The 14187-nt window shown below is 42.9% G+C and overlaps 1 protein-coding gene across 1 annotated transcript in view; it reads right to left on the bottom strand.

Annotated features, from left to right (window-relative positions):
* LOC115322242 (serine protease svh-1) overlaps positions 1-14187 on the bottom strand; it is a 91092-nt gene that overhangs the window by 51145 nt on the left and 25760 nt on the right. Inside the window, exons 8-11 of the mRNA XM_040216788.2 lie at positions 7534-7794; positions 6436-6563; positions 4426-4543; positions 2404-2464 (exon numbers count right to left, since the gene is read on the bottom strand). Coding sequence (XP_040072722.1) covers positions 2404-2464; positions 4426-4543; positions 6436-6563; positions 7534-7794 — 568 coding nt within the window. The remainder of the gene's footprint in view (positions 1-2403; positions 2465-4425; positions 4544-6435; positions 6564-7533; positions 7795-14187) is intronic.

Genomic DNA, 14187 nt, shown 5'->3' with positions numbered 1-14187 from the left:
TCCCAACTATAATCGCGAGCAAACGTCGCGTTGAACTCGTTGACTGAGACATTTGGGAACACGGTGACAGTACCCGGAACCGTTATTCTGTTCCGCGTACCGCATTATACCGGAGCCCTTGAAGCATATGCTTTTAAGCGCGCGCCCGGGTGATACCGTGACCGCTGGGCGCTCGCTCTTAAAAGCATGTTTCAAAAATGCTTCCGTACTGCGGTACGCGGAACACCGGTAACGGTTTGCTAAAAGTGCCCAATATATCGGAGGAAAAGGTGTATCGCGATGTTTGATCTCTTTTTATATAAAAAATGCAACGTATGATTCTAATTTTTTTAAATGTTTAGTGTAGATTTGTTTATTAAAAGTTACTTTAATAAAAAAAAATTCTTTTTACTGTTTTTTTTTGAAAGCAGGGCATGACGAGTCTCCAACATCTTATTACTGTTTCGCGGCCAATGAGAATGCGGCATTATGTCATTATGATTGCCGAAGAACAGATTTCGGAGCAATAGAACAACATCGATCCAGAAATATCGCCTTAGCGATATTTTTTTATTTTTATTTATTTATTTATCAATACTATTGTTCCAATACATAAAATATAATAGGAATGGCACAAGAATGAAGCACAATGTATTCAAGGTGCTTGCAATGTAAGTGTAGGCCTCCGCCACCAGAATGCCACGAAAGGAACTCTGGGCTACAATTGACAGCAGTGTGTCGGCAAGTATACACATAGCAGTACATGAACAATTACATAAAAGATTATCTTGCAGGCAGTAGCAAATATGACACAAGAGTTTTAACAGTGGAACGCCCTTGACAGTGAGGCGCCGATTGCAAAACAAATAATATTTATACAGTTGATAACAGTTGCTCAGCAAACGAGAAAACACACTCACAGTTGACTATATCTCGAGGTAGTTTGTTCCAATCGGAAACAGTACGCGAAAAAAAGGAGTACTTAAACGCATCTACCCGAGAATGACATTCAAAAATCGTTTTCGGGTGTGTGAATCGAGTGATGGTCCTTTGGGAAAAAGCTATATATTTATCTTGAGGTATTCTTATGGCTCCATTCACGATTAGATAAAGCATTTTTAGCCGGGCTATCTTTCTTCTGGATGACAGCGATGTTAAATCCGTTTGAAGCATCAATTTTGATGGTGAGTCCTTTCTTCCGAATTTGTTGAAGATAAACCTAAGAGACTTTTTCTGAATCATCTCTAGTTTGTTTACGTTCTTTTGTGTGAGAGGGTCCCAAACGACGCTGGCATATTCAAGAATTGGCCGGAGTTAAGTTTTATCAGCAAGCAATTTTGTAGCCTGAAACGAACCCGGCAAGGTTCGTTTCAGAAACCTTAAATTACTGTTAGCTCTCTTTACGATGTAATCAATGTGAAGGTCCCATTTAAGTTCAGAAGAAAAAATGACGCCTAGATAATCGAAGGTTGTTACCTTGATTAGTTTGTGACCAGATAACTCATAATTGAAGTCAAGGGGGAGTTTCTTACGTGAAATAGTCATACACATACATTTTTCATTTAATGTCATTTGCCAATCGCTGCACCACTTGTAAATTTTGTTTAGGTTATTGTTTGATGCTATCTGGTCGTTGCGCGATTTTACCTCAGTATATAAGACACAGTCATCTGCGAACAATTTTATGCGAACATTTATATTGTTAATTATATCATTGATGAATATTAAAAACAACATGGGTGCCAGAACTGTCCCTTGAGATACTCCCGAGGTTACGGGCGATGTAACTGAAGCTTCATTGTTGTATGTTACGAACTGTTGCCTTCCCTTTAGGTAGTGTTCAAACCATTTTAATAATCAGACAGATTTAAGAACAACGTTTAATTTAACGAGAAGCTTGTCGTGGGAAACCTTGTCGAATGCCTTCGCGAAGTCTAGAAATATGATATCAACTTGAAAATGTTTATTTATGCACTCACTCAATTCATATGTTGTTTCCAGTAATTGCGTTACGGTGCTTCTATAGGAGTTACCCGCTTAGTAACCTTAGGCAAACAAATAAATAAAACAAATAAATAATTATAATAAAAAGTTAATTCAGGAAAACAACGATACTGTAGAGTAATACACAACTCCTAACCGACCACTGCAAAAATGCGGCGGTTATCGTGCAAAATTCAAATAAAAATCATTAGTTCTAATACCTTCTAGTAAGTTACACAGGCACCGTTAACCGCAGTTAGGTGTAACTGAGGTCAGACTTAACTACAGTTAAAAGGGTGCCCGTTTTGCCAGGGTGTATTTGGCGGTGATTGCTAACCACACTTATGCGTAACTGCGGTTAAGGGTGGCCGTGCGACTATAGGGTTTAAGACCGGTTCCCCGCCAATAAGGTTGACGGTATTTGTGACGAAACCTACTCACTGATGGGGGCTGCACCGAAACTCGTTGTCGAAGCAGCTGTCAGTAACGAGAGAGTTACGTTCTGCAATTGGTCAAGGGAAGTAGGGAATGTGGTAGTCATTCATACTTGAAAAGTGCAACTAAGGTGTGTTCACATCTTTTTGCACCGCGGCATGGGCACAGAAGAAGAAAAAAAAAAAAAACACACGCGAAATAAATAACTGGTTAGACCAAACTGTTGTTTGGGTTTGCACAAAAATGTAGGCGAATTTTTATAGTATCACACTAAAACGTTTTCTTCAACCGTCTATGCCAAATTTGTTTCTGAAGTTTCTTATGAAGAACGCGAGGTATTGATCACTTTCATTTCTTTCTCTTCTGAGATTATACAAAACTACCATAACAGCATCGCGGTTCAAGTTTTTTGGAAGCTGAAAAACAAATTCGTACAGTTTGGACACAGTACGGAGAAAACATTTCGTATGTTCGCATCTATGGTGTGTTCTAACATTATCTACCAAGTTATCGCCATGTGCATTTGAAAACTTGGCATCTCTATTGAAATTATGCGAAGCTCATTGTTACGCAAACTCAAAACATAATGCTTTTTTTTTTTTTTTTTTTTCAGCTTAAAGGGCAACTCCGGTCCATACTTTCGATTTTGGGTTTATGACTGTTTTTAGTGCAGTCAGCGTCTCTGAATAGCAAGGTGTAATTTTTTTCTCGTCATTGCGCGTAGTTTTAAAGATATCGACGCTTCAAAGTTTTATTTGGGGCGCGGCCAACAAAACCGAAACCAGCCGCTCGAGGCCCCGGCAACACTGGAAATCGGCCGCTATGTGAACGTGACGTAAAGGTCGTTCTCGATCAACGAGTACGCAGGCCAAGCGGCACCTACCTCTGTTGCGCTAGCCGTCTAAAGATAGGAGGTAAGCTGATTTTGTTTTAATTCTGTATACGTGGTAGTTACCCAGCATATGTAGCAAGAGTTAGTGCGTATAATCGAGAGCTAGCGACCGGAAAACCCGTGAACTCGTGCGGTGCCGCCGTATACGCCCGTTATGCCGTACTCGTCGCTTGTATGCCCAAAAGCTAGCGGCTGGAAAACGAGTGAACTCGTTCGCTGCCGTACTCGGCGGCTGTCGCCGTGTTTGCGGTCTTCCGTATACTCATCGCTAGGCCTAAATTGCCATCGGGGCTCCGTGGATGGAGCGGCGGTACTACGCCGCGCTGCAAGTAACGTACAGTACTGGGGGCCCTCTCGCTTTCGCGCTGCGGGTCAGTCCCAGTCTCCAGACACGAAGGTTTCAGGCTCTTCGGCGCGGGCCGCGGCGCCCGAACGCACGTGTGCTGGGCTGTACACGTCTGTTTTTTCGTTCTTTTTTCCTCGCGCGCGTAAAAGCCGAAGTCCAAAGTCCACTCGTCGAGCAGCGTTAACCCACAGCTTCTCCGATTTCCGGTCCGTTGGAAACTTATGAAAAAGCACTTCTGTGTTGCGCAGCGGGTTGTTTGAGCAGCCGACAGCGCTACATGTTGCACTCGGTATTTTTCCAGGAACAGCTGGGTAGTCTTGGGCGCACCGACTTGCTCCCTAAAACGAGTCTTGGAGTCCTCAGAAGCAAATAAACAAATGGATTTACCGAAGCTACACGGGCTACAGATAAAAGCAACGGTTAAACACGCCAATCACAAGCCGAAGTAGCGGTGGTGGCGGCTCAAAGAAGCGCACTCCGCGCAACGCCCGGACCGGAGGAAAAAAAGAGAACGATACTGACGTCACGGCCCAATGTTGCTTTAGCGATCGGCAACCCGCTGGCCGCCCGCTAAGGAGCAGCGGCTCGCGGCGGGTCGCATTTTTATAATCGGCATTAGTTGCGAATGCAGCGTCCCACGGACGTAATATTTTGGCTGGGGTCGTATTTTGTATCACTACATCGATATCAGTAATTTATTTAATTTTGAGTTTTGGCCGGAGTTGCCCATAGCAACGTGGGTTGTTATGCCGCTCCTGGAATGGCATCGTTCGAAAGAGTTACTACTCACGTTCAATGTGTGCGGGGCAGTGCGGGATATCGCAGTACTCGTAGTCGTATGCCGTAACGTAGCACCACGGTCGGCTGTCTCCGTCCGGGCTACGGCAAAAGTTGTGGCCCTGTAGCTCCTGAAATGGAACGCGTCTATATGGTTGCGTATCTGCAATAAGATGACCCATATCGTCCTGTTTCGTCCGCAAAGAATGGGAAGCGAGATGATCAGGCGGCGCCCTTCTGTGGTTTCCTCCCGTGACGCCACCACCAGAATTTGCATCGACAGTTGCGATCCTGGCGACTTACCATCAATTGCAGCCGACATGCTGAAGGGAATATGGGGAAGTCTTGTAGCCTGTAACTTCTTCAGCAAACATTACCCACAACCGCGTAATTAAAGGAGCTGTGCAACAATTTCAGTGTTTTGCTTAAATAATTTGGGAGTTGGTGTCTCGACCTTTTTGAAGTAAAGAACAAAAACCGCTTTTGCCTGCATGTCCTAGTTTTTATCTTAAAAATGGACAAAGATTGAGGTTTTCGTGACCTCTCAACTCCTTCACCATCTTCCGAGTCCCGTGCGCTGTGACGTCAATGGGGGACGCGTGGGGTTCCGGTGAAGTTCCCTCTCTAGAGCCATCAGTGAGCAGCGAGAACTCACCCGCTCGCGACCACGTGACTACGTGCTTGAGCAGCGTGATCAACATGGCGAAAAGAGCAAAGTCTCCTCTGGGTCCGGCCATCCCCGTCCGGCTCTGCCCCCGTCCCCCTCCCGCTTCTGGCGGCTGTTTGCGGGAGCAAATAGAGCTGACGGTTTTGTGAACCTAGGATATATGGCGCCACTAAAACTCCGTATAATAAAAGTTTTGTCGATGATACCAAGTTTTTGCCGGATTTATACTTAGGTTGGAACAACAGGATATATAGAAAAATTACCTTTTATCGAGCAGGTATTTGCACAATATTCGGAATTTTCATATTCTAATTTTTGCCTCGCGATTACGCGGCGGAATCGCAGCATTTTGAAGGAAGGGGATAGGCTTTCTGTCCTTTGTGACAAGAAAATAATATCAAAAGTAGAAGTTGAAATTTTTTTTAACGTAAATATCGTGGCACAGCTCCTTTAATAACCGAATAAATCCTACTAAAAACATTGTATTGACTTCTTAAACAGTAACAGTGACGCTTTTGATCGTACACGCCGTCAATTGGCGTCGTATTTAAAAAACGACATTCCCAATTGTTCATTTCAATGAATTCGTGACTTTCGCGCCTAAGGAGCGCTTTAGATTCATGTGAAGATTTTATTTTTTTCAAGTGCATTAAATAAGTCTTTTTTTATGGTGGACGAGTGTGGTCGTGTTAAAATATGCACACGAAATTTAATTGGCAGGCGGCAGATACACAAACCCTTGTGTGCCTTAGGTAGTAGATTGTTCGGTAACGTAATTCAATGACCGTCACAGCTCTTTGGTGCCGCGAATGGAAAATCTAACGGAACACACTGACGCATTCAGGTTCAATACATTCAGTTATAGAGAGAAAAGTCACCTCGGTCACTTCATGAGGTACAGTGCCAGCCGACCTATCTCACGTTTTTAACCCTAAACTGAAGTGTCCGCATTTTGGCATAGACTTACTGCGGGACAGGCGCCGTGCAATTGAGATTTATATGTTGAAAAGTATTGAATTGAATACTATCCCTCAGGTCCTTCGCTATGTCGTAACAATTGATCTTCGTTGGTTTTGTACGCAAACCCTGTCAAAGCATAGTCGGTGACGGACTTATAATGCAGTAAAAGTTCCGCCTCCCCCCCATCGCGAGCTTGTCTTTTTCCGAGACCATGCAGGCTGTGCGTGCGTAGAAGTGCTCTGAAAGGCACAAAACTCTGACTGGGGCGTTTTTTAACACGTCACCGACTGCAAATTTGAAGTATAAGCACATTGTCAACGTGAAAAGTCGTTGGTGCCGTCGTATGTCCAAATGTGAGTTAAGCAGTAATTTGGAATATTATGACCCTTAGCTTACCGGATAATCTTGTGGCGAGTCTGCCATCACCATGGGTGCGATTTCGACGTCAGCCCAAAACAAGCAGGCGTTTCCATTTTCCGTCACGTTCGCCGGTCCAGAATACGGGATGCCGGTTCGCAGACAGCCTTGCGCAGAGAAATGCACACTTGAGGTTACATGTCTGTGCGTTTTATTAAGAAAAAAAAAAGGCTGCATGTCTGGTCATTTGGTCAAACGCGCTTAAATGCGGTAGCATTATAGGGTGGGTGTGGCTCTTAGTTCGATTGGTGCCTAGGGAATGATGACCATTAGTCTTTCACTGCCTGGGCGGGTTGTGTTCTTAGTTCAGGTGGGACCTAGGACAGGGTTTTGTATGGAACCAGATTACGTCACATCATTGTCTCTTTGTGACCCTGCGCGCGTTTCCCTTCGGGACTGCACGGATACAAAGCCTTTGCGTCACGACACTGAGGTGGCGCTGCTGTTGGCATGGCGCATGCGCAGAAGCTCTAGCTCTTGATAACATGATTTTTGCGTGTCCATCGAGATCAGTTCGTTTTGTGTTGGGTACTGGTCATTTGGTGCGTTGCGTCCTTCCTTTTCTAATGTTCCGGCTTTCGCCAGAAAAGTGCACGTTTTTATTGATCCTTGAAACGTCTTTCTTTTGGGGTTTGTTGGGGGCACTGCCTGTGTGAACAGTGTTGAAAAATGCTTGACTTTTGTTTTTCATTGCATAAAGGAGGTCACTGCTTCTCAGTTCTATTGTAAAGGTTGCTTTGTTGTACTGCTTGTGGCACGGGATTCCCAATTTCTCTCTCTCTTTATAGTCTCTAGTGTTTTGTGTAGCATTTGATGCGTACATAAGCAGCCCTTTCGTTGTCAAATGAATTTCATCTGTTCTTGAGACTTAAGACTTTGTCCGTCCCTTTTTGTCCCAGGCTCGGGGTTTTTAGTCAAATGTTAACATTTGACTAAGACAAATGTTAGGGCGCAAACGAGCTGGTGCTGGTTAAATTTAACCAGCACCAGCTCGTTTGCGCCCTAACATTTTGGCCCTGTAGTTTCCGGTGAGTGACGACGAGTTCTAGTGGCGCATGGGTAAGACGGACAGCATACCGATACTGTCGGCGTCCCTCTGGCACACGAAGGGCAGCCGGAGGTCGCAGTGGACGTTGGTCCACCACATGTATTGGTGGTCCAGCGAGAGCGGCGAGCGAGACCCGCTGCGGAACCTCCTGCGCAGCGCCAAACACTCCGGCAGGACGCGGAGCCTGACGGCGGGGTGCCACTTGAGGTATCCGCCCCAGGAGGCGCCCGATGCCTCCCACCGCCAGTGGCCGCCCGTAGCTGAGCCATCCGTGTGCCAGCCGTCGATACCTGCCGCAAGTCGAGCAGTCAATTGTGAAGGGACACGGGACATAGTCCCGTCTTGTCTAGAATGAAACGATCCTACGCTCTTTCTAAAATGCCGTCGTTTTAGCGAAGTACACGGAAGAGTCAATCGCTTCAATTTACGCAGGGAATGTCGAGGCTCAATATTTGTTTAGGCCTAAAAAATTCTCTGCTCTGTGACACCGAAATTGACGTTTCACATACTTGCGGCATGCTCATTTTCAGAACGCAGACTCTTTTGTTTTTATTTTTTTTTTATTTTCAACTTCCTCGTTTGCTGAGCTCGCTTCGCACAATGCAGCGACTTGACCTCCCAAAAACTTCACTGCAAAAAGAAAAAAGGAAAAGTGCAGTGGATTTCTTAGAGCGCAACCACTAAATTTGAAATTCATAAATAAGAGGAACCCTTCGTTCTTTCTACATATGTAACGTCCTTCTTTTAAAGCGCCGGCTGTGTGACGGTCGGTGACGGTGCACGTTTTAAAAAAGCGAATGCCGGCGCACAGCAAAAGACTCAACTGAGTGACGCCATTTTGTTCCAGCGGAATGTGCTTCGTCATTCGTGTTGGTTATCGTTACTAAAGTCCCTCGATAATTATTTTTACAAGTAACGACAACCAATACATATGACAAAGCACATTCCCCTGGAACAAGATGGCGTCATTCAGTTAAGTCCTCTGCTGTGCGTCGCCATTCGTTTCCTAAAACCTACACCGCCACGAGGTCGGTGCTTCAAAGAATGTCGCTACTTGTACAGTGCCCCTCAAACTTAACGCCGCCACTAGATCGTCCGGTTTATTCACTTGTTGAGCTATTCCTGAACCTAGTGGTCAAACTGCTTGGTGAACCCAACCAGGGGAAGGTGTTCGAGGAGCTGCAGCGACCAATTTATCTTTGGGTAGCTTGCAATAGATCAATATTTGCGTAAACGAGTGTAACCGAGTGGCGGCGTTAAGTTTGAGGGGCACTGTACATATCCAGGAACTTTAGTCGCCACTGGTAAAAATAGATATCAAGGGATGTTTAGCTGGATTTGGTAAAAAGCAGTCTTCTTTTTCAAAATTAGGTGCAGTGTTTTTTTTTTTTTTTGTTTCTTTTTTTAATAGAATCAAGCCGCCGGTTTCATGTGTATGAACAGATGGCTTCCAGGCGACATAATGTCCTCTTTAGAAATCGCGTGGGTTCACTTTCCTGCAGAAAATCCAGGCAACCAATCAGTGCGAACAACGGTTGGATCTTAGCAAATGATCAAGCTCAGGATACGATTATGAATACGAAATCTGGTGTGTCCTGCAAAACCAACGCAACGTCACGTTCATTGTCCCTGTCCACATCGCCTGCTGTTATTGAATTCTGAGCTTCGTATTCGCTGTAATACTTCCGTTGTTTGCTGTGATTGCTCACCTGCATCTACCCGTGTGTTTGCAAGAAATGGATTGCACAGGTAATTGTTTTTAGAATGAGGACGTTTAGTGTAATGTAGTACGGGATAACGCATTCAGTATATTATTATGTACGAAAATTCGCGAGTAAATGCAAGGTAATCTAAGAAAAAAGAATACATCGCAGAACAAATACATAGTATACGGGATGTCAGCCAAGGAAATCAAACCGTGACTCGTACTAATGAAAATTTACAGGGTCTTTTATGTTATGCCTAAGACGACTTGAAAGGCGAAAGCCCAAGCGCCGGTGCATTAATGCCAGATACGTGATGTACTTTTTTAATTCCTCTTAATTCACTTTAAATCTTCTTAATTAGCTTTGATTACTCTTAGTTCTCTTTCATTCCTCCTAATTAACTTTAATTCCTTTTAATTAACTTTGATTCCTCTTAATTAATCTTGATTCCTTTTAATTCGCTTTGTAGTCCTTCTTAATTCCCATTGATTACTCTTCTCTTTAATTACTCTTAATTCACCTTAATTCCTCGTAATTTACTTTGATTCCTCTTAATTCGCTTTCTCATCCTTCTTAGTTTCATTGCCTGTAATTCGCCTGAGTGATCACGTAAACGGTTCGGTACCTTTCGTGTAGCCGACGTGTTTTCCCTCAAGAACTTCGAAGGTCAACTGAACGATGAGACATATCAGGCTTTCGCCTTCATAAACTTTCCACGGCGGAAAGCTCAGACTCTTCCCAGGGGCTCTAGTCTGGACACTTGGCGAAAAAGTCGGCGAAGAATTCGAGCGCCGTGATTGGACGGCGTGAAGATCAAGCGCGGCGCCGGCCAATCACGGCCGCCGGATTCCTCGCCGACTGTTTCGCCAAGTGTTCAAATTAGAGCCCGCGATTGAGAATGAGATTCCAAAGCTTTGAAGTTTAACGTCATCTCGCGAAAAAAAAAGAACACGAAATAGATTTAAAAAAAGCCGTAAATAAGAAAATGGCGGTGAACACGCCCGCTAATACATGAATACGAGTAAATCTGCTGACAAGATCAAATATTTCTTTTAATATTACAGATTCTGAAGGATATATATGTTTTCCTAAATTCAGCTTGACCGCCAAAACCGCAGTCAAGTGGAGTCCGAGCTTTCACAGTTGACTAGTTTATTTTTAGGCTCAGAAGAAACGCGGTTTATTTATTTATTCATTTACCCTAAAGACCCTTTCAGCCATTACATACAGTAAGAGGGGGGGGGGGGAGGGTTCATAAACACAAACACAGAAATTCGCACACAAAACTAGTTAACAATACATCACGACTATATACGCTGTTATACATTAATTATTGAAGTGGTGAACATTTGGGCAGAGGTGATCGGGCTCAATATCGCTGGGTAGGCTGTTCCATTCGCAAGTGGCGATAAGAAGTGGGTAGTTTTTGATTTAGTTGGTGCGGACAAAGATGGGACGTACTTTGAAGGGATGGTCGACGGGAGATGAAACATAATGAGGCGAATGGATGTACGCGTGTCTGAAAGAAGATGAGCCGTGATAGAGCTCGTAAAAGAAGGACATGCGTCTTCGACAATGAAGGGGCGAAACATTGAAAGAAAGTTTTATGTTAATCGCGATTGAAGTGCGAGAATAATTTTTAGCGACGAACCTGGCAGCTTTATGTTGAAGTGCCTCGATATTATTGGCTAAATATATCTGCTTAGGGTGCCAAACAATCGATGCATAGCCCAACTGCCACCTTACGAGGGAGGTATACGCCAGAAGCATGTTTTTTTTCTTAGCCTGAGATAATGAACGTTTGAGGAATCCTAGAGTTTTAGAGGTTTCTTTAATTACATATTCAGTATGAAGGTTCCAAGATAGATTAGCAAAAGGATGTACGTTAAGATATTTTATTGATGTTACATTTGCGATCTCATCATCTCCAATTTCGTACGTATGGCGGGCGACATTTATTTGGGTGGTGAAGGTTACAGCCTTAGTTTTAGTAGTATTAATTTGTATGGGACAAGTGCTACACCAGTTATTTACGGTGTCAAGGTCGCGTTGAAGTATGCACACATCTTGAGAACCAGAAAAGGGGCGATAAATGACGTAGTCGTAAGCGAAAAGACGTACGTTTGAGTTTATGTTGGAAGAAATACCATTTATATAGAGAAGAAACAATACTGGACCAAGAACTGAACCCGGTGGAACGCCAGATTTTACTATTATAGGAAAGGAAATATATTTGTTAGTCATAAAAAACTGAAACTGATTCAATAAGAAGCTCGCTTTTCATTTAATATTTAATTCATTTGTATTTATGCACTTAATTTGTATAACAATCTATTATGGGGGACCCGATCGAAAGCTTTTGCGAGGTCGATAAAAGCAGCATCAATGAAAAGTAAGGAATGAATAGACACGTGGAGATCATGAATAATTTCGAATAGTTGTGTCGCACAGGAATTTATTTATTTATTTATTTATTTTACCCTCAGGGCACAAAGGCATTACAGAGGGGAGTGGGAAATAAAAGCAATAAGAATACACAAGGAACAATGAACAAAATCTCAAACAACTCAAACAATAGGGAACATGAGGTTGGTAATAGAATTACAAAAAAGAGCGTGGTCAGTCATTGATGTGAGAGATGCAGGTAAGCGGTTCCAATCGTTAGAAGTTCTTGGAATAAAAGAAGCGTAATAAACGTTAGAGTGACAAAATGGTACACCAACTTTTTGACGATGATCAAGGCGTGCTGAAATAAAGTATGGGGGGATTATCATTTGGGCTTTTAGGTAAGGAACATGGTGATAGATTTTATGAAAAAGGGAGATTCGAAAAACCATGCGACGATGTGCGAGGGTCGGAAGTAATAATGTGCTTTTCATTGACGTTACGCTTGCTGTGCGGTTATAGTTGGCCAGTATAAAACGTGTAGCTCTGTTCTGAACTCCTTCAAGTGAGTTAATGAGGTAGATGGTTGAGGGATCCCAGATGGAAGCTGCATATTCGAGCTTAGGCCTAACTAGTGTTTTATAAAGAGTCAGTTTTAATGACGATGGACCTAAAGGAAAGTTACGTTTGAGAAAGCCAAGCATTCGGTTAGCGTTGTTAATCACATAGTTAATATGAAGTTTCCAGGAAAGGTCGTCACTTAAGATCACACCTAGGTACTTGTAGGAGGTCACAAGTTCCAGGGGTATGTTGTGAATGTTATAAGCGGTAGTAAATTTAACTTTGCGGGCTATGCGCATGATTTTACATTTGTTAATGTTAAGCTCCATTGACCAGAGTTTGCACCATCTAAATATGGAGTCGAGGTCATGTTGTAGTTTTTGCGAGTCCGAGTCATTAGTTATTACACGATAAATAGCACAATCATCAGCAAAGAGTTTAATTGAAGAAGAAACCATCTCATGCAAGTCATTAATATAGATCAAGAAAAGTAGAGGCCCCAAAACTGATCCTTGGGGCACGCCGGAAGCGACGGGTGCGGAGGAGGAGTTCATGCCGTTACATGTTACAAATTGCGAGCGATTTGTTAAAAATGATACCAACCAGTTAAACACGTTAGAATCAATGTTGAGTTTACTTAATTTATGTAATAAAAGTCTATGCGATACCTTGTATCGCATAGACTTTTATTCTTAGATTTTGCCTTGGCAAAATCTAAGAATATGCAGTCCACCTGAGATCCCTGATCAAATGCTGAATGAAAATCGTTAGTGATAGACAGTAGCTGTGTCTCACAGGACAATGATTTCCTAAAGCCATGTTGATTTGGGGAAAAAAATGAATTTGACTCTAGGAAGTTAACAAGTTGTGTATAAATTATATGTTCTAGAACTTTACAGGGAACACTGGTTAGCGAGATGGGCCTATAGTTGATAGGAAAGTGCTTATCACCAGATTTATGTAGAGGAATAACTTTACCAATTTTCCAGTCGCAAGGTACCAATGATGTGTCAAGTGATTGCTGAAAAAGATGGGCGAGAATAACAGAGGAGTACTGATTTGTAGCTTTAAGAAATTTCGAGTTAATTTCGTCAACACCAGTTGCCGATGACAGCTTTAGGCCGTTTAGAAGGCTTAGAACACCATCGGGGCTGATTATGATAGGGTCCATCAGTGGAAAAGGATCAACATTATAGCTTGGGTTCACATTGCTTAGGGTGCTAGAAAAGGATTTAATAAACACTTCCTGGAACATTGTGGCACATAAGGATTCATCGATCAAAGTTTCGTCAGGTGCTTTCAATAAAATAGATGAAGGCTTATCTCGATGGGACAACACATTCCAGAACTGACGCGGGTTATTTTTTAACATGGAAGGTAGTAAGGTGAAGAAGAAGTTGAACTTAGCAGACTGTACAGCATTCTTGTAGCACTGAGCAGCACTGAAAAATTTTTGCCAGTGAACTGGGCAGGATGTGAGTCTCACAGCTCTAAATAGACGCTTCCTTTTGTTTAACAATCTCAGGAGCACCCTGTTGAACCGCGGATAATTAGAGTTTACAATTATGGTTTTCAAAGGTATGTATTTCTCAGTGAGCGAAATCACCTTTTCCTTAAAGCGCGTCCAGTTGGATTCAACAGAGCATTCTGAGAAGTTACCCCAAAAAGTATCTAAAAAACTGCATAATTCAAGATTAATGGCATCATAATTAGCTTTGTTGTAGTCCCGAATGACTTTTCTTTTGTTTTTAACACAAATATTAGGAACACTCAAAGTAAAATGCAATAACAGATGGTCACTGAGGCCAGGTAGGTATGCGATTGGACCAACCAGGTTGGGCATCGTAGTCAAAACAAGATCCAAAATGTTTGAAGTAGTGGCAGTTATTCTAGTTGGGCTATGAACTAGCTGAGTAAGATGAAAATCAGAAAGCACACTTAAAAACTTCGCACAGTCTGCTGAAAATGGGTCAGAGTTGGGATCCCCCGGACCCCAAACAATGTTAGGGTAATTAAAATCACCTATCAAAA

Source organism: Ixodes scapularis, unplaced genomic scaffold (genome assembly GCF_016920785.2).
Source record: "Ixodes scapularis isolate PalLabHiFi unplaced genomic scaffold, ASM1692078v2 PGA_scaffold3__209_contigs__length_174095766, whole genome shotgun sequence".
Lineage (NCBI taxonomy): Eukaryota > Metazoa > Arthropoda > Arachnida > Ixodida > Ixodidae > Ixodes > Ixodes scapularis.
The sequence above is the reverse complement of the archived record's forward strand: the minus strand, read 5'-3'. Positions and strand labels throughout refer to the sequence as shown.